Below are 21756 nucleotides of genomic sequence, written 5' to 3'. Positions count from 1 at the left end.
GGTCAATGATACAATAAAGCTTTCGAACCGAAGTAGATGAACAGGGATTCGAACCTATGACTTAGTGGCTGAAAGTCGAACGATTCAACCACTGAGTAAACGCATCATAGTAACTGAGCTACATTGAATCAACTAAGTTACATACAAAGGATTTCATATAGGTTAAAATGTCATAAGTGAATCACATTTTCAAATTACTGGAACATTACAAAAATACAGGCCGCGTGAAACGTAGCATTGATCGGATGTTGTAAAATACAGAAAACTCACATGCCGTGTTATTTTACTGGTGTTTACTAATTTCTTATAAGAGATACAAATGAAGACAAAGAAAGGGTATGAGTTACAAAAGAGTAACACTATACTACACCATTAACAACAGCATCCTTCCCTTACTAAATCACACTTATTTTATATTTTAAGAACAGATGAATATCCGTCCACAAGGCATTTTTATGTGCATTTAAATACAAATTATTAAACAATAATTGGACATACAAGTAATTTTGGCAATAAGGTATTTTGACGACCACACTGACTGGCATCGTCTATTGAACTGCAAGAATCAACTGAAACGCGACACCGGACAACATCAAAAACTTTAATTTCCATATAAAAGCAACCACAACTTGATAATGTAGTTTTCGAACCAACAGTAATATTTTGAATACAATCTGCAGAATCCGAACCCTTTATATTGAAATTTTCTAATAAATCACTATTCCACAGAAGACAGAGTTTTCCACTCTCCACGACTTTTCCCATACCGGTTTTGGGAGGAACAAATTCATAACTTTTCAAATTTAGATTCTAATATTAAAGAAATAAAAGTGTATTGAAATGACAATCAGACAACAGTAACACTCACTAACAAATGTGAGTTAGAACAGAAAATAGGTATGGAGCAAACACATTACTCATCAAAAATCAAGTACTATGGTGCCCCGGTTCCGGTAAGAAGAGAAAAGAAATTAACAAAACAGATAAAGTACTAAACTAAGATAGAATTGTACTGGTAAACAAGGGACAAATAGTATTGATTTTTTAACAATGACCTACAATGGTTTCATTACTTCTATCATTTTTAAAGTACAACACTTAACATTTTCAAATATCAAATAAATTTATGTGATGTAGTTAAGCCTTCGAATCTGTGAATTTTCATACCACTTATACTTATACATACTACATTCAGGTAGTATTCATCACAAATCAATGGTAGTTTTAGTATTATTGTAAACCAGGGAGCACTTGACAGACTTTTCGAAGTAATGTGATACTTTTCAGTAGTACGGACTAGGTTACGAGAACTAAAACGAAAACGAAACATCTATTTAGAAAAACTGATGACCTAAGATCTGAAAGAATAATGGCACGATAATTCACTTCAAGCGGTTTAGTATAATCTAATTGGAGATATTTTATTGTCGTTCTGGATGTCACCAGGACCTACCTTAAAAGAAATGAACTTTAAACAACTTATTCCAAAAGTCCTTAATTAATATGTGCTGATGATATGGTTTGTGATAAGTTGTTTTCATACGTTTCGTCTTCACTTGATTTAGGCGTTGGTAGTCATTTTCTAGGATAACGATGACAATGTGAGCTCAAGTATTAAACAATCCAAGTCAGAACATAGCACTACAGAAAGCATCCAGTTGAGCCGAAAAACATCCATCAGAAAAATTTGTCGTACAAATCAAGGATCAATCGAAAAAATATAACAGACAAAAACAATAACAACAGAGCGGTCGAAAAATGAGACTAGCAAACTAACCTGTAAATAAACTCTTTTAGTGAGACCACAAGAAAGGATAAGAACGTCAAATGAACGATCGAGCACAGATGTTACAGCGCATACTTCGTTAAATGGACCTGTTTCCTAATTTTTAGGAAGATATAAGAAATATTACGCATCACAACTTAATCCATTTATATCAATTGAAATAATTCTTGATAATCAATGAGATTCCTTTTGGGAAAAGAAAACTATCTATGCATAACTATGTGCTATATTTTTAAAACAGATATATATATATTCTTAGAAAAACCAATTACCTTGACAAATAGAACAAAGAATAATTCAGCACTTTCTTCCCCAGCAAGTCGGGCAGACAATTTTTTAGAATTGCAAACCTCAGCTTGTTGTTGCAATTCGACTGGCGTCATTTCTTTTGGAAAGGCTGTACTTAAATACCAATCTGCTTTTTCAGCTATCGTTGAGAAGTGGGTGAAATAAAGAAAAGGCATTATACCCTATCATATTATGTTATAGCTGGCAAGAGTAGTAATAAGCAAATACATAAAAATATTACAGGTAACACCACATAAATTTAGATCGATACACTTGTAGAAAAAAACTACACCAAATTGTGGATTACTTGGAATCTTCACAATTTTTCAGTCAGTTATTTTAAATAATAGTTCTAATAATCACAGGCTGAATCTACTCAGCAACTTGAACACAAGAGAAAAGGCGCGAAGTGAGCAAAAACCGCTTTAATCCAAGGTTAATTTATGGACAACAGATCCAGCGTTTTCTGGACTCTATGGACATCTTCGAGGAATACTTCCCAGAAGCTCTAACAACCGATTGCATACAAAGTAGAAATCTTTTACGATATTGACAGCAAAGTTTATGTAAACCTAATTAGGACTTGTATAGGCATATTTTCTTCGCGTTCAATATCGAATTAGTCTAAATCAATCCTAAAATTTACTTTATAAAAATGCAGGAAAAATTACAACTGAAGACAAGATTAGATGTCATGAACGAAGAACGTTGAATACATTCTAGAAATTTAACTCTTTATGGTAGATCAGGAGTGAAGAAAGTGAATTAACTTGGCTAAGTAAATAAACCATATATGTGAGGGAAAACTATATCAACACTTTCCATAAATCTAAATAAATCTTCAACAGACAAATTGACTACTCAGCTCTTTACTTAAATTTTGCGTAACGTACTCAGATATTCAGCAGTTTAAAGTAGAAATTGAATGATATGAAATGCAAAGAAACATCTAATGGAACATTGAAACAATTTAAACTAGATAGTTATAACCAGAGGTGATATACAGTAAAACAAAATTACTAACGATCACTTTCTTCTTTCGCCAAAGTAGCTGACAATTGCCGGTGAACAATAACATCTGCGTAACGACGAATAGGAGAAGTGAAATGTGTGTACAATTGCATATTTAAAGCATAGTGTGAGGGCGATAACTCGGATGGTAGTAGACCTAAACAGAAGTAGACAGCCAAATTCATTGTTTTAGTCAATAAAGCAACTGTAACAAGAAGTCGTGCTTCATGTTCAAGAGTTTTGAGTAGTAACTTCTCCTTTTGAACAACTGAGTTGAGGTCCACTTTTTGCATTTCTTCTATTAAATCGCCATCATGAATCAAAACATTGGACATAAAATCATCACACAATTTGACAAGGGCATCTGAGTAGTGATATCCAACTTCGACATTACAACCTGCTTCACGGCAAATTGAATCCTGAATAAACAAACACACAAATATGGAGTAAAGATTTGCATAAAAATGTACCTGAATTTTCTTATTTAGCAGTTTAAAAATCCCCATAGAATATTCAAAAACGAAGAATATTTACTTATTTACTTATCTGAATAGGTAATGGGGTTACACTAATTTTGGGTAATTTTAAGCTTTAAAACTTTTAGTATCTAGTACTGATATTAAGACGACATTATATACTAACAATAAGCGAATTTTGTAAGTGATATGGTACTGTTGGGGATGTTAAATACCTAAATACAATTAAGTAGGAAGAAATTAAGTGAAACACTACGTACTGATGTTTAAATATGATTTCCATTTAATTGCTATTCGTAACAATTTAGAGTAATTTTTGCCCATTATAACATTAATTTGTATTAATTAGTTTAATGTAATTTGTTGCTCACATAACTGTTGTTCAGCATAATATTCAATCGTATTAATGATTTACGACAATTGTTCAGTTAGATCATTTCTTTACCTTATAAGCACTAACTGTATATAATGGGTTATACTTGAGTTTGAACTAATCTTATTGCGTGCATATGAATAAGGTTCCTAAATTAAAGTTTCCTCCCTCTTGCCAGAAAACAGAGAAGTAGAGGATAGTTACTGAAATTACTTACGCTTGGTACCCCTCGTTGAGGAATATAGATCGTCGACGAGAATAGGTAGAGGAAAGAGGTATCATTTATTGCTGTTGAAATTAGAGTTGCAAACTATTAGCAGTAAATGAAACTAGCAGTGCTTTTCAAAAATTGAAAGCTCTACAGTTTAATTAAACAAACCAGAATTGAATCGCGACTAAATGTATTTTCCAAAGATTTCTCAAATCCTAAGAGTGTGGTTTCTTGACAAAATTATACGTAGATTTTTATTTGAAAACAAGTGACAGCTCTTTCAACGTGATATATTCAGGACAATTTCTATGGTATTAAATGCAATTTTATTCAGTATTTTTCAACTAAGTTGAACACCTTTGTGTTTTGCACTGAAAATTTAACGATATTCATGAAAGAAATCAACTATACTTTCACTTTAAATGCTGAATGACACAAACAAATATATTGCAAATATACGTTTTTTTATCAGCAGTAATGAAAGGTCGTTTTGGCGTAAAATCTATAAGCTAATATCTAGGTAATCAACATTCAACAATTAAACTAAACGTTAAACCTGATTTCTTGCTGCACACTCTTACATTGTATAACTGAAGGACTACTGTCCCCAAGTTCGGACACGATTGTCACACTACTTAGATTTCCAACATTCATTTGAGTTTGCCAGTAGATGAATTAATTCTACTAGTGTGAAAAGCTTCAGTGATCATTTACTGATACTAAGAACCTAGTCCCTTAAAAAGGTAAACTAGGGAGAAATTAGCAACAAAGTGAAATTCTGTTAAACGCAAAAACGTATAGAGTAGTAGTTTAATTTTGAAATAATATAAAATGCTTAATCAATACATACCTGTATTGAACCGGCAGAATCAATATTAATATTTATCCCAGCAACATTTAGACTAGACGAAACTTCGGTCAGCTGTTTTACAGATGGTGGTGGATGTCGTCTCAAAAAAGCTGAGTCGGGTAAGTATTTAGCTAAGCGTTCAGCAACTGACTTGTTTGCTGCTAACATCCATTCTTCAATAAGCCAATTACTCTGCTTCGAAATGTAAGGGGCTATACCCAATGGTAGTCCGTTTTCGTTATTAAGAGAAAAGGTAGACTTTACTTGATCTAAGCGAAGCGCTCCAGAGTGAAAACGACTTTTACGCATTTTAGTAGCCAGCTAAAGCATGAGAAATAAATTATAATTGTTATGAAATTGACCAGCATATAAGAGCCAGTCAATAGTTTCCATTAGAAAATGACACTGCTCAATCATAAAATTGCAAAAAATTTGACGAGGTGGCATGCTCTTAGTGTACAACACATGTTTAACAGACTGATTTGCATCGGAAAAAAACCAATGGTATAAACAAAGAATGGTGATGACCCATTCAATGTTTTCTAAATATAATCAATCTAACTGATATCATGACGAATAAGGAAGTACAGCAAAGAAGAATGTTTAGAGAAATATAATATAATAGAAACACTTACATCGTTTAACTTCAAGACATTTTTACAAATATCCATTACGGTATATGGTTGATCTACCTTGACAAATTCATTGGACGACCAGTCCCTATCAGGGTGATCAATAAATTCCTAAAATGGTGTGGAATGACATTAATATTGAGATGACAAATTTTATATGATAGGAAACGATCGAAACACATTTAAAAATAACGTATGCAGTGTATTTTTCGGAATTTCATCTTCTTAAAATAGAGGACTACAGTTAACTAGGTCTAGAAAACTTAAATCTGGCACTTCAAAAGTTCATAAGATATAAAAACTACCGAATGCAACAAACACTAATATTCGGATCAAAGATTATTGATGTAATTCAATAATTAAGCACATGGTCACTTACTAAACTGAGCTACGTCATCATGGTTATTAATACTATCTGGTTTTCCACATCAGAATAGACAGATGAAGCAATGTTCGAATTGGTAGCTCAATGGTTAAAATGTAAAATGGTTGAATATAATAATACAATAATACAATAACAATATAATAATAATAACAATAATAATACAACCTAATCAAATATACCATTTAACAGACTGACCTGAGCATCTTCATAACTGAGTTTACAACAAGAACGAATAAATGTACGACCAAACCATGTTGTTAAAATCTATATTACGATAGAAGAAATTTTTGATAAATAAATTTCACCTGGCACACAGAACAGAAATTTACAAGGTCAAGAAACAAAATAAATAACTTACCTTAAGGTTTAATATGAATTATTATAGCAAGAAACTGAGAATCATAAGGTAGTTAATATTTTTGTATAAACAAAACTATCATTACTCAAAATGTGATGCATGGAATTCATGTCAAAAAATATATATAACAATAATCCAAATGAGTTTATCCCCTATATATTCATTAACATGCCACTTTTAATGAATCACGTTTTTAAGTTGGATGACTTCGTTCGGACAGTTTGTAAACCGGATAAACAATTTTCATTCATGATTTTAAAAATATCACGTTTATATCCGGTTTGATCTGCTGTATTTGACTGTTGAAACTTTAGGTAACATGAAACAACGCATCTGACTTTTTATGGATTCATCCTCTACTAGGAGACACACTTGTTGATTTAAAATACGCGAAAGATATAGTACTGTTTAGTGAAGACGCTAACAAAACGTAGTCTTCTGACCACCTTAAACAACCATACAAAAATGTTTGGGATGCGGTTCTCTTCCTCCAAATGTAAAATGTTACTTCAGGATTGGCTTGCGCCATCGCCTGAATTAACGACAGGGAGTGAAGTAGTTGAATCCATAGACCACTTCACCTGCCTTTGGAGCTTCAGTAATCCTGATGGTCTGGTATCTGACGTAATCTCGACACGGATTCAGAAGGCTCTATTGGCTTTTGTCAGCCTGCGTCACTCGTGACGTATGCGAGATATCCGTCCTCTAACCAAAGGGAAAGCTTACTGTGCAGCAGTTCGCTTTATGGATGTGAAACATGACCATTAAGAGTAGAGGATACTTGTAGGTTATTGATATTCGATCATAGGTGTTTACGAAGTATCGCTCATGTATTTTGAGACCACGGAGCAAGAAATACCCGAGTTAGAAATAGAGCACCAGGTAAAAAAAGGAAAATCGACTGATGAGGTAGTAAATCTTCATCAGCTGAGGTGGTTGAGACATGTGTTACGTCTGCCCAACCACCTCCTACGTCGATGGGCCAGGTGTCCTGGTGCAGAAGTAGGCTAGAAAATAACAAGGGGTAGTCAAATCAAAATATCGAATTAGTCCATGAAATTACTATTAATTGGACTTAGCTATGTGAAGATTCCCTGGTTGGGGTACATGTTATTGTCGTATCCAATGGTTAGGGACTTTGAATAACATGGCTCAAAATCATTAGCAATGAAGCAGGTGCAGCCTTCCTTTGTCTTCACTCAAATTCTAAGATTCTAAATTCTTCATAACTTTCTTGTTTTTATTTCACTAGTTCTTTTCGAGTCGTATCTTCGATGTCTAATCTTTCCTATTACCACCGACACTATCACTACATCTACTATTCATACGTGCAAGTTCTACGTTGTGACTGACTGATGGACCAACGCCTCATCTTAGTAAGTTCTACTTAAAATTGGTCTGTATATCAATTTATTCTTTGTTTAAATAATAACAAGAATAGTAGACAAATGAGCTCATTAACATCTGTTCCATATCCGTTTTTGAATTATGTGAAAGATATGAACTGAAGTAGACACTTTTGGTAGTGTTTTTTTTCACATAGTACATGTGAATCTTTGCAATAATCAAATCCCGATTAACATATTGTCATGAAGACAAATTGTAAACAACGAATTTTAATCAGAAATTAATAACTAACTATTGTCATCGTCATAATTTACAAGTGTTGCCTTTATTTACAGCTTTTAGATAGTAGCTAGCTATAGAATTTAATTTCAGAGGGGTTAATTTAAAGATACCCATATTTCACATAGACTAATTGAAAGCAATCCTGAATGTCGATAACGGAAAAACACAGACCCTTACGAATAATAATATCATACTCGTTTAATAAGTTGGTAGTTTAATGAAAAAGAGGTGATGCTTAAAGCAATAAGTTTTGGGTTCGAATCTAATCCAGTCATAATCAACGTAAAGCTTGATATAAATATGAGTTAGCCCAAGTTTTCATAAGATTAACAAAAAGAGAAAAAAAATCAACAAGATTAATATCAAAGGATTAGAAATAATGTATTGGTAATAGCCATGAGGACTAAACATTAAGAATTGGGTTCGAGAAGAAGGAATGGAAAGCTATATAGAAAGAAATACAAAATTTAGGATCTAGAAACAGAGAGTAAACAGACCCGCCCCACTGTGATTTTTAGTGTGAACAGTTCTGGGATCCTGGTGCATCCAGCTAACACACGTTTCAAATATGAAGAATCGCGCATTCTAGATCTCAATACAAGGTATTACCCCAAAATATAATGAATTACATGTAACTACAGACAATATACAGTTATCCTCTCAAGGAGTGTGAATAGAAACAAAGACTGATCGAATCCAGTTCTTAATATCAACAACCAAAAAAACACAAACTCTAGAAAGCAATAGCAAAAAATGACACATTTTAGTAGATAATATGCGGTAATAAGTGAAAACAAAATCTCACATTAGAATGGGTGATATGAAATATATTCGTATAACTACAACTATATTTAAGTGATGCACCAGTGATATGGTATAGCATGAATCTACATATTACAATTTCTTTACAGTAAAAAGGTTTGTTTTACTCACCTTGGCATCCTCAGTTACAGTGAATACCACAGAAAACGCTAACTTATCTTCTCCTGGATTAAGACTGCATTGTTCTTCACAAAGTAGACGTGGAAGCATAGGCACGCACAGTTGCACTAGATATATAGAAGTTGCTCTGGACGCCGCTTCCTTATCAACTGGACTGTCTGGTTTCACAAAATATGAAACATCAGCTATATGTACACCAACCTGGGGAGAAAATAATATAGATGAACAAGTAATGTATTATTCTGTGTCACAAAACCCTGACACAAAATTTCCTCGTGACATTTCATATGCACTTCATTAATTTATAGTACGTACGGTAGTCCAAATGAACTCATTTCTTAAATACTACCCAGTAAAAACAGAACCTACAGAAATACTAATTGTTGATTACTGAGCGACACACAAATCAAGTAAACATATAATCAGGAAGATAAGCAATGTCAACAAGTCATGGCTTAGAGTAGCAATATATACAAGGGTTAACCACGTATGAGAACAATAGCTGTTAGATCCGAGCGAAGATTGAATCACGAGTAACTTCTGAGACATATTAATTGACTAATATTATCTATATATTCTTATGGTATAATTATTCAATAATTAGATTATGTATATGTATATTCCTCTTATTATAAGCTTCATTTTGACCTATAATTTATTATTGTACGATTTACTGTTCGTAAGCTATGTTCAGTTTATTGACTGCCTCCCACGTTCACAGCCACTTTCTGGCTTTATTGTGTAGAAATTTTATTTCCTATTTTATTGTGCGTTGCGGTCTGTTTGGTTGATATATAAACCCAGTATGTCTGAAATAAATGATTCGATTCGATTCGCATAGTGGGGGTTGGTATTGGTGTTCTGGACTCAGGTAGACAGGCTAGGCGGACATAGGACCAATAAGGATGCTAGGCTGCTCATACCGGCAGAACGTCATTGGTTTGGCACAGTGCTAAGATTGTATAAGTCGTATTTTGATTGGTGGATAAACCAAGTGATAACTAGCCGGACATAAATTAATAACGACATCTCGGTAATTATTAAAAAACATGTTTTTCAGACACTACTCCAAACATCCAACATATTTAGTCTGAAGAGTTTGAGAAGTAAACGCCTAGCAAAACGAAAATCACAACACAAATCCGAATTAACCAGACAAAGAACATCCATAATGATGCCTCAAGGATCACTTTTCATAAACATTGTTTCACGCTATGAACTGACGAATGATTGCACTTTTAAATGAGAACTACACGTCATGTTTCTTTAAGTATTAGCCAATGGCATGTCTTAGTGTGAAGATAACTTAACCTACATAAAGTTGAAACAAACAATAGTGCTAACTGAAAGTTTAGAGATTGAGCAGAGGGATCCACATAACTCGATTCCTTGTGGGGAAGCTGGAAAAATGAGACACTGTTTTGACGCAGAACAAAGAGGTAGTAACAGTTTACCATCTATCGGTTACTGTAATCAGTGTACTTTATATTCCATATAGCCAACTACGTTTAGCAAATTGCCTTGGTGTTTTCCCACAAATAATTGGGAATGGTACTCCAGAAAATTAATTCAGTACTGGGTTGGTACGTGACTCAACACCATGAAACACTCCATTAAAGATTATCATCACAAATTCATGGGGTTAAATTAGAATTAACTAACATTCAGAAAATTACTCATTCCCAAAATTCATTTTTACCTGTCAATGGAATCATAAAACAGGACTCTCATTTACCTCGTAAAATGCGTTTCGATAACCGCTGCATTCTAATTTTTCTATTTCACTCGGTTCCAACTGTCTAATATGCAAAGCGTCATCAAGATCTCTAGCGGTACTGGGATCAATCGTAAAAACACAATATTTTCGAAAATCTTTACGGAAAATAAAATCCTTCTCACGAATAGCATTCACGTCATCAACAGACTTACGAACTGATTCAGTGACAATGTCAGGAAACTGGAAAGCTGCTTCCACACCCCAAATAAATCCTGCGCCAACTAAAATCCTATCCGTTTCATCCTGAATCAGAGTGGAAGAGTCACAAGACAATTCTCGTAACAACTCCCTGACGAAAAAAGAAAATGACAAATCAAAACCATAAAAATCCTTACACGAAATGAATTCGTCAAGGTAACTGAAGTATTTCTTATATAGCACAAATAAACAATGATATTCAAACCAGTATCAACAGCTCAACGATCATCAACAACGTAGTAACGTAAACATGTTAACAATTGAGGTTACAGAATAAATGCAAATGATGAGTTATTTACTTAAAAAATTCAAGCATTTTAAACAGAGAAAAGTATTATTCATTTATGAGCTACTACTGAAATAGTTACAACCTGGAATTTACTCGAGGAATAAGCAATATTTTGAGGACGCATGACCTCCAGAAATCACTTGGTAAACGTCTTATTTTTGTAATTATATTTTGTAAATTTGAATTCATCGTTTTCGCGCTAAAAGCGCTCATTTTTACCTTCAGATTGTATTTCCCACTTGGAAGGACCCTAAAAGTCCTTATTTCGTTGCCTCTTTTATTATGCTGTTTTTTGACGTTTCCTAAGGACGTTTTTATGCTGTATATATACGCCTGAGTTGTGTGCTTGGTGACGTTCGTGCTTCTGGCTGCTTGTGGAATGTACTTTACATCATCTGAACCTGGACTTCCCTCTCTAGTTAGCGGGGCTGGGACACAATGGAATAGTTTAGCTGTCTAGTAGTTGCGTCAATGATCCTTCGTTCCGTTCGCTGGTTTTAGGTGATCTCGTGAAGTCTTTAAACATAACAATAAAATACGGTAACAAATCATATTCATCTAATACCTCAATTCTATCACTAACCGCGACCCAGAGATATATAGATTTCATTTTTCCTGAGGTTCGAATATCTTAACAAAAAAAGAATAATTATAATTGGAACTAACAGGGAAATTATAACACAACGTTGATTATTTGGTTAAGTAATTACTCTGGGGAACAGCATATCTATGATGAAGGAAATGGTGATAAAACCTAGACATTGAAATTGTAGTGAAATAAAGAAAGGCACTTAATGAAACTATACACTAACATTTCCAACAGTGGGTCATGATATCCAGAAAGGACTTTTAGAAAAAGATTGAAATTTCACCAAAAGCATACACACTTAAAAAACTTCAACTGATTGGTGTTCTGAGGACGATTATTTGGTTCACTTGTACTATCACGGAATCGGAAAGCTCCTCAGTTTTGCTATTGGTTACAAATTTGTGTTAATAGTTCCACTTTTAAAATACAGAAATCTGAGAATGTTTAGATCTTGATCCTTCAACAGAAACGAAATACAACAGAATACAACGATGAGACTAACATTCAGCAGAACGCCATCCAGACTGCGATGATTAAAGAAAATTTTGTTGCTTTACAAAAGATAGAAAACTAACAAATTGTCACTAAACATACATTAACACGTCAGAAATACTTACCCTTTCGGGAACATATTCGAATCAAACCATTCAGTGATACGACCAATGAAACGAACGTTTTTGTAGGTTTCGGGATTTTTCAGGAATCCTATATCAAAGATAAGTAGCAATCAAAGAGTAAGAAAACGATTTCTTGATAGTTTATAAAGATATAACCTTGAGATAAGTATATTTCGATTTTCTAAGAGTTTGCCAATTCGATAAACCTTTTTAATACGTCAATTTACACTCACCTTCCGGACAAGCTTCACGAGGTATGAAGACTCGTGGTAGGCGTGTATCCGTAGGTATGAGCACAGCATTCTTCCAATTAGAAAGAACTGGATCTGTACGTATAGCCTCTGATTGGTTATTATTCTGATCACCCTTCGGAGATACTTTTTTCGGAGTTTGGAAATTACTAGGAATTTGAAGATTTCCTATGAAAGCACGGGAATGTAGCGATTGAAGGATTCCAACAACATGGCCAGTCCTTTGTATAATCGCCCACCAAGCTTTGTGACTTTGCACATCTTGCTCACTTGAGGAGGAATCAGTAGGATCTGAAGGTGAATCTAGATCCTGTGCTATCTCTTCTGCAAGACAACTTCCTATGAGCTTGAAGTAAAAAGTGAATAAAGGTTTAGAAACAAAGTAATACTTTAAGGAACAGTCAAGTGTGGAATAATCGTTTGCTAGGCCCATAAAACACATGATAATTAACTCTAGTAAATTACCAAATTTTTAAACATATTTATGCAGAATAGCTTTTCTAGTGAATAAAATAAGAGAACGGTAAAGAGTTATACATCAACACATGAAAGCATAAATTTGTTACCTTCATAATTCATAGCTTCCGCTTACTTATTACTAGTCTGTGGTTTTATTTTCATAAAATGAAATCATAAGATAAGGTTACTGCGAAAATGAGAATGTAGGACGAATTTTCAATGGTGGCGCTGTTCATTCTAATTATTATACTCTCCAAGCCGGACAACTATCAAAGTACAACACTAGTTACGATAACCAATTCCTAGACTTGCATAAACTCTACGAAAAGTACATGATGTAAGCTTATGCGGCAGTAAGAACAACCATTTACTGACATTAAAATATTCCCACTGAACATATGAATTTCTCAGTTAACCATACCATATTCGTAAATAATGACTAGCGGATTGCAGAATCCAGTGTATTCAAAAAATAGTAAAACACATAAAAAGAGAATGGGATTTTCAGTAATAGGTCTTAGTACCTTTATTTTAATGGCATCAGTATGTTGTAACCAAATAAGCACAAGCAGGAAAACTGATAGATTTTGATTTGTTTTTAAACACAATTGTGTGTTGGGGATGTAATATTCGCAAATACAACGAATGAGGAAGAGATCAATTAGCATAATAATTTACGTGAATCACACTTACTGACTTTCAGTGCACTGAATTTATATTAAGTTATTCAGTATGAAGCTAGGTGTTTGATGATTACTACAGTTACATTGTATAAACTAATTAACTGCGATTTTGCATCTAAGTAACGATTACTCAATTTGACGGTGTAATTTATAATCACAGAATATAATAGGCATATAATCAAATTAACTTGAATGTAAACTAATTCTTCTGGGGTCTTGACTAATCTTCTTAACAAGTATTCCCTCTTATTTGTGTATGGGTTGGTAACACTTAAGTATTGTAGAGTGCTAGTCGTTTGATCTATCTAGTTCGCATAGAGCCCGTTTCGTATTAGAAGAATCTTGCAGTTGATCCTAAAAGGAAAATAAAATATCCTATCTCAATTTACGTGAGTGGATTCGCAGATGTATTAACTAGTCTATCGTTATGTAGAAAGGGAGAGAACCGGGTATATAGGAGAAAATGATTACCCACATGCTCTAACCCCATGGGTTGAATCTTAAGAAACTGTTCCAAAGTAACATATCTAAGTTTCTTCTTCTGATTTGAATCCCCGATTTCTCTCATAGTGGCTTCATCGATAAAAGAATCAAATACCTAAAAAAGCACAAATATCTATATTTAACCAGCAAACATTGGGAATACGACAGTAAGAAATATGTAGGAAAAAATAACCGAGGTAATAATGGATGATGAATTTCTAGATTAATCTAGCGGTTATTATTTCTGTCTATGACAAACTTTTATTCACCTGGAAATGATTTTCTTACCTTCACTGAGTTACAGAAACTACAAATTGCTGAGCGATAAGGAATCCAGAAAGATAAAACGATGATTGGTCATAACTTAATTACGAATGATAACTCAATCGAATAAGCGCATGTTTAACAGGTTTTAATACGAAAATTCTTACATATTTTAATCACAGCTTGAAGCAAAAAAGTTAATGACTCTTTGAAAGTTAAGAATCCAAAACCTACAAAATTAAAATTATGCAGACATTAAATCAGCCAAAGCGCAAAATGTAGATCCAAACCTACGTCAGATATAAATTCGTGGCGCTCACATAACAGACCCAAATTCCATTACCAATATAGGATTGTAGAGATTGTTGAGTTTTAATTGAAATCACGAACCGATCAAAGTTAGACCACCACTGAAAAACTGCAAGCACTGGTTGGCTGGTATGAGACTCCTCAGCGGTGCGCATCCACAGTACCGCACGCGGGACTCGAACTCAGGACCTTCGGACTCGCACGTGAATGCATAACCTCTAAACCAGTGATTCAAGGTTTTCAATGATGGTCTAACATTGATCAGTTTATAGTCTCAATTAAAACCCAAATTCCATTAGTTTACTGTTGAGTTGGAAGCGCATAGACAAAAAATACACTGGACTGTAACAATGATTTAGAGATAATATTGTTTGTAACTGTGTACTACAAACGACCAGCTTACTTACCGGTTACAATTTCAACTTCCATGATAAAATTAAGATTCTTGATTGCTTATCATTGCATTTACTCATTTATATACTAGCGGACATAACTGGATACACAAAGTTTGTATATACAGAGAAAAAGCATGAAAAAATGTCTTATTACGAACTCGAAAGAGCGATAAAACTAGTGGTCTGAATCGCTGTAAAGTACCCAATACGGAACTTTGATTTGGTTTGACCACAAACAGGAACACTTAGTACTAACAAACGTTAACGCAACTACTTATTTAACGAACAGTGATATGTAGGGTATATTTTAACAAAATAGTTACTACAAAATCTTATACCAATATTTTTAGATCATTTATCAAAAGATCTAGTTGTGAATGTACGGATAGTGCAAGAAATTAGAATCCGAAGCTATTCGGCAGTCTAGTTTCAAAACTCAGAAGACAAAACGTCAAGGCAGTGTGCCGAAGGAGGCTCCTTTGCTTTCGAAGGCACTACTGGATTTTTACATACTCATTCATCGAAGTGCGGAAAATATTGTGATTATTTGAACATACCCTCCAGTTGCGCTTTGGTTCCAGCATGACAGCAACGATATCATTTGGTAGTGCTCGGTTTCTGGATGCTAAAGTTGAGATATATACATCAGCATCACCAGCCTTCATATTTTAATAAACTCAATAATTTCATTTACCGGGTGCTTTACGTATCCATCTTCGAAGTTTTTCGGATTGATACGAAGGTTACCCTGTAAAATGGATAAGAATATTGAAAATTAGTAAAATAAAATGACTAAAATAACATTAAAATTAGGAAAAAGCTGCAGCAATAAGAACACTATGTCCCTTAAAATAAAAAAGATATCAGTTTTAACTACTTACAAAAAAGTACCATACAAGGGTGTTTCAAATCAACTATCATTTACAAAATCTTAAACACTAGAACTTCAAAAGGCGATACAATCAATAACCACGTAAGGAAGTCAGATTTGATATTACCATATAAATAATATTGTTTGTAATACTAACACATCGATGCTTGAGTTGACATGACTGAGACTAAGTATTGATGGGGTTGGATCGCAAGTTGTACGGATCCCTGATATTTAAGCATTCAAATGAATACATACTGAATTATACTAAGTGTAAGAATGACAATTTAAGCTCTAATACCACAGCCACTCTAAAGACAAAATATGGTATATGACGCGACGTATAGAGGTTAGAATATTGTTACATACAAAGTATGTGCAAAAACATGAGGTAAGAATGAAAATGAGAAAAAACTGATATTTCAATCCAACTTGATTTAGTATCAACTTCTAGGTCTTTGACCTAAGAAATATATAACATAATAAAAACAGGTGCTAACACTTACTGATAGAAGTGTTCCATTTCTGACACCCGAAATTAGGTCATCGTGAGACCAATGAGGACAGTATGCATTGTTTGAAGATGGTTTATCAGCACCCGAGACACCATTTACTGGTAAATTAGGTTCAATAGCTTGCCCGACAGACTTCAACTTCTGGACAACTGTTCGAGGATATCTACTTCTTTTTGTTTTCGGATTAACGACCTGTGAATATAGTGAACCGAATGTTTTTTTAAATTTTAACACATAGATATTGGTACAAGGATGCACCAAATACATATGCGCCACACAGATCTCATTTGATATGTGTGAGGGCTGTGATACTACTCGGGCGCCCAAACCGAAGCACGTGAACTGAGTGTTTAGCTACATTATTAACAAAACAGATTCATTACCAAATAAACAGAAAAATACTAGGATTACGAGAATATTTGTGACAATAGTTTTTACCGAATGTCCAGGTATTCATAATCATGAAGCCTTCGGCTTAAAATTACTGCCTGGTAACACGATGTCAACTATGATTTAGATACTAACCACATGGTATACTTAGGCGTAGTTAAGGTGATTAATTTATGGCTAGGTGTCCTATAAGTGGTTCAAAAGTACAAAGAATGGTAATATCACGTCCACTGATCAATTCATTTCACGTCATACTGAACCCATTCACTAAGATTTCTGAAAGTATGTTGCATTTTAGACGGTGTCTATCTTTGAAAAAAAACGGAATGTAGAGGAAAGACTGCTATCATCGGGTTGCGATAAGCATGTCTGTGTCCCAAAATCTGTCGAACGGTGAATATCTGGTAGATTAAACCACGACCAGATTTGAAGCCGACCTGGTTTTCTCGCACTCGCGGTTCGAGTTTTGTTGGACGCCCGATAGTTATTGAAGCTAGTATTTTAGACAGAATATTAGTCAAACTGATCCGTCTGGTTATCACAGGGTGATTTTGATCCTTTTCAATATATTGAGACGACCAGTGATTGCGACCAGTCACATGAAACTACATTCAGTTCTCAGATTTCAGCTAAAATATTAGTTAGCCTAGTTGCTAAAACTGGACCACCATCTTTGAAGATCTCTGGATTTAATCCATCTGGATCAGCTGCCCTTCCTCGTTTCATATTAGCTATAGCCTTTTGAACTTCAGCTAGAGTCGGGGAACCTACTTCAATACTCCATTCCCGCTGTCTGGGAATGGTGGATAGTTGTAGAGTAGCTGAAGTTCAGCTGAACTGCTCCTTAAAGTGTTCCAACTATCGTTCTGAACGTCTGAACTGAGAGCTGATAAGATTGTCGTCTTTTTCCGAAATAGTCTCACACTTGACTTTTTAGTTCGTTTCTTTTATCAGTCTGAATAGCTGTTTTGTGTTACCTACAGTTGCCGCCTTTTCCATCTCTTCTGCTTTCGTTGCCCACCACTGCTCACGGTCGTTCCTTAGACTTTTGTTTAACCTATATCTGACTTGTTTTCGTTATTCACCGTGTTCAGAGCCTGATGGGATGAGTTTACGAGAATCTAACAGATCAATAGACTTAGTAGAAATCCATTGGTTTAAATTGATTTACATTACTAATAGATGTCACTGCTGTTTTCACAGCTGTTCGTATATCTTCCCTAGCAACATCTGGATCAGCCTTGTTTTCAGAACTACCTAAGTGTGACCTCAGTTGTTCCTGCAATATTGCTTACTTACTTACTTTCGCCTGTTACTCCCAATGGAGCATAGGCCGCCGACCAGCATTCTCCAACCCACTCTGTCCTGGGCCTTCTTTTCTAATTCCATCCAATTCTTCTTCATCTTTCTCATTTCTATCTCCGTTTTCCGGCGTAATGTGTTCTTTCATCTTCCTCTCCTCTTTTCGCCTTGAGGATTCCATGTAACGGCTTGTCTTGTGACACAGTTCAGTGATTTCCTCAATGTGTGTCCTATCCACTTCCAGCGCTTCTTCCTCCGCTGGGATCTGGTTTATTCTTTCCCACAGTTGGTTGTTGCTAATAGTGTCCGGCCAACGGATCCGAAGTATTTTGCGTAGACAACCGTTAATAAACACCTGTATCTTCTGGATGATGGATTTCGTAGTTCTCCAGGTTTCCGCCCCATACAGTAGAACTGTCTTGACATTTGTATTGAAAATCCTGACCTTGGTGTTGGTTGACAGTTGCTTTGAGTTCCAGATGTTCCTCAATTGTAAATATGCTGCTCTTGCTTTACCGATCCGCGCTTTCACATCTGCATCAGACCCACCATGTTCATCAATGATGCTGCCCAAATATGTAAAGGTTTTTACATCTTCCAAATCTTCTCCGTCAATTGTGATTGGATTGGTGCATGCTGCGTTGTATCAGAGAATCTTGCTTTCCCCTTTGTGCATATTAAGACCTACTGCTGCTGAGGCTACTGCTACACTGGTCGTTTTCTCCTGCATTTGTTGCTGCGATTGTGATAGGAGGTCCAGATCATCTGCGAAGTCTAGATCGTCCAAATGCATCCTAGATGTCCATTGTATCCCGCGTTTCCCTTCAGATGTTGACGTCTTCATGATCCAGTCGATCACCAGGAGAAAGAAAAGGGTGAGAGTAAGCAACCTTGCCTGACACCGGTCTTTACCTCGAACGAGTCTGTCAATTGTCCTCTATGCACAATTTTGCAGTTTAATCCATCATAGGAGTTCCGTATGATATTGACTATCTTCTGAGGCACGCCGTAGTATCGAAGAAGCTTCCATAGTGTTGTTCTGTCCACGCTATCAAATGCTTTCTCGTAGTCAATGAAGTTGATGTAGAGTGATGAATTCCATTCAATTGATTGTTCCACAATGATCCGTAGAGTTGCGATTTGGTCTGTACACGATCTATCCTTACGGAATCCTGTCTGTTGGTCTCGAAGTTGGGCGTCCACGGAGTCCTTCATTCTGTAATATACTTTTGGCCTATTCATTGCCGAGTTCAATTCTAATGGGTCTTCTTAGTGTGGTTTTCTGCATCCGGTGAGGTACAGGCAAATGTGTACTCGTACCACAGCATCAACAGAGTCTAAACACGTACTGCAAAACGAGCTGAAGTCTTCTATCAAGCATCTCCAACGATGGTTGATGACAATATGGTCTATTTGAGTCCAGTGTTGGTTTAGTGAGGAGGGTCGCCATGTTAGACGTCTCTCCTTATGCTTAAAATTAGTGTTTGCTAAGAATAAACGATTGTCTGGGCACAGTTGCAACAGACGGTCACCATTATCCGTCCTCTGCAGTCAGTGGGAGTGTAGGCAGACATGAAAAAAATGACGTATGTCTCTATCCTTACGAGTTCTTACAGGACAGTTTAGCTGGACAACACATAGGCAACTTCTAACGAGGATCCATTCTAAAAGTGCTTGTTCTGCCCTCATAGTTAATGCTATACCTATACCCGCCAGTCCACGAGAACTAGCCATTGAGTTGCCAGATACACGGGGGATCGGCTCCCATTTTGGTTAGGCAAGGTCAAGTGAATGACCACAGGACCCTGTATATGTGTTTCAGGGGCAGCATGCATCGATAGCACGAGATACTAGGGTCTTAGGCAAGGAGGCCTGCTGGCCGATTTGACAAAAAGTACGTACGTTGAGGGCTCCAACGAGTAGTTTGGAGCGAGGTTTCAATAAACCTAGGACAGTATTCCGTGCGCTAGAATCACTGGTCATGATGACACTTGAGGATGAAGTCAAAGGAAAAAGTTTAGAGCACTAAACGATGTTTATTTTATTTTGGAATGATACAAACGACAATTATGAGCTTAAGTGACAATGACCCCCAAATACCCTGGTACGGCCGAGGGTGAGGAGAGTCTGCTTTCCTTCACGTAATGCTCTTACGTGACCGCGCATGTACAGCCATTACCAGGGAAGTATTACTCACTTTTCCCGCGGTGGGGTTGTTTACGAAATTAAGAGGACGAAAAACGAATGTCCGACACTTTAACCGGATTGGTAGCCACAAAGGGGAGTTGAAAAACCCTGATTCCAAACCAGTGGTGTGCATAGGCTCTAGGATACTGAACGAACAAACGGTGTATAAACCAACCTTTTTGTACCAATGTTCATGTTTAAATAAATAAATAAAGGAATGTTCTTGCTTAGTAAACCCAGCATGAAATGCTACTTTCAAAACATATCAGGGCTGAGTTAATTTATGGCTATTAGTGACAACAAAGACGCGTGACCGTTACTTCAGCGTTGTCAATATTTCTGTAAACTGTGAAAATGCTTGCGAATATATAAATCACTTTCAACATACAACCTGTTTAGAAAGGCAGACGGTGAGGGTTTCCAGAATAAGTGACAAACCATGCAAACGTTGTGACGAGAAATAGACTAGGTGATGGACTTTTCATAACACAGTAGACTTTTTTATCTCAATTTGTGAGAAATTAGTGGTAGTGTCACTTTCAAGAAGTGTATCCCAGAATACGGTTTACAGAATGAAGATTATTTCCACAAGGCTGAACTCTCAACCGAATTATTTCTCGTAAAAAAGTGTCTTTCAAAAATGTTCATTTTTCTTCACATTATTATAGTTTACATAATTTAAGTTGGCTGCTTGAGAATATTTATCTACGAGTTATAAACTACGGTCGATTCATGGATGTAAATGACCACTTTCTCAAAAAAGACTTGACAGACAATATAGAAAGTAACAAACTTTACACAGGAAGGACCTCACTTCCTGCTAAACCTTGAAGTTACCCACTTTGCTGGACATTTGATAATCCCAAATCTTGCGCACTTAGAAGCACATGTTGTACAGTGAACACTTGTGGCACAAACAACAAATGTATTCAAATATGTATATTGTAGCGAGTTATACTGTCTGATTTTCGCTTTGATTCCAAGAGTGTGTGAATCCGGGTCTTTTGTTGGTTCTGATTGTTATTGATTGCTCTCGTTATAATATGTATGTGCATTGTGTGGAATTGCTAGGCCGTATAAAAAGTACTTTCTGGCTAGACGTGAACCGCTACATATATAAGTAGCTGTGATCAGCGGTCGTCTGTTTGAAAAACTTTTGTCGTGAAAAATAAATATTTAGAATCTATAGCTCTGTAAGGCCTCGACATTTGATGATGACCCCTTTAGTTTTAATGG

The 21756-nt window shown here is 35.5% G+C and overlaps 1 protein-coding gene across 2 annotated transcripts in view; it reads right to left on the bottom strand.

Annotated features, from left to right (window-relative positions):
- Positions 1 to 21419, bottom strand: part of DIS3L2_1 (DIS3-like exonuclease 2) — a 54387-nt gene extending 32968 nt beyond the window's left edge. The window contains exons 1-16 of one of the 2 annotated variants that reach the window (XM_051209062.1): positions 21362 to 21419; positions 16633 to 16833; positions 15950 to 16003; positions 15813 to 15914; positions 14280 to 14402; positions 12645 to 13008; positions 12412 to 12499; positions 10677 to 11007; positions 8933 to 9142; positions 6208 to 6276; positions 5631 to 5738; positions 4996 to 5316; positions 3099 to 3504; positions 2059 to 2213; positions 1778 to 1882; positions 499 to 810 (exon numbers count right to left, since the gene is read on the bottom strand). In XM_051209062.1, the coding sequence (XP_051074482.1) occupies positions 499 to 810; positions 1778 to 1882; positions 2059 to 2213; positions 3099 to 3504; positions 4996 to 5316; positions 5631 to 5738; positions 6208 to 6276; positions 8933 to 9142; positions 10677 to 11007; positions 12412 to 12499; positions 12645 to 13008; positions 14280 to 14402; positions 15813 to 15914; positions 15950 to 16003; positions 16633 to 16833; positions 21362 to 21373 (2961 nt within the window). In that variant the 5' untranslated portion in view covers positions 21374 to 21419. Of the gene's footprint in view, positions 1 to 498; positions 811 to 1777; positions 1883 to 2058; positions 2214 to 3098; positions 3505 to 4995; positions 5317 to 5630; positions 5739 to 6207; positions 6277 to 8932; positions 9143 to 10676; positions 11008 to 12411; positions 12500 to 12644; positions 15915 to 15949; positions 16004 to 16632; positions 16834 to 21361 lie in introns of both variants that reach the window. The other variant, XM_051209061.1, reaches the window with a different exon arrangement.
- Between the last annotated feature and the right edge of the window lie 337 nt (positions 21420 to 21756).

The sequence above is a fragment of the Schistosoma haematobium genome, chromosome 1 (genome assembly GCF_000699445.3).
Source record: "Schistosoma haematobium chromosome 1, whole genome shotgun sequence".
Classification (NCBI taxonomy): domain Eukaryota; kingdom Metazoa; phylum Platyhelminthes; class Trematoda; order Strigeidida; family Schistosomatidae; genus Schistosoma; species Schistosoma haematobium.
This window is presented reverse-complemented; position numbering and strand designations above follow the sequence as displayed.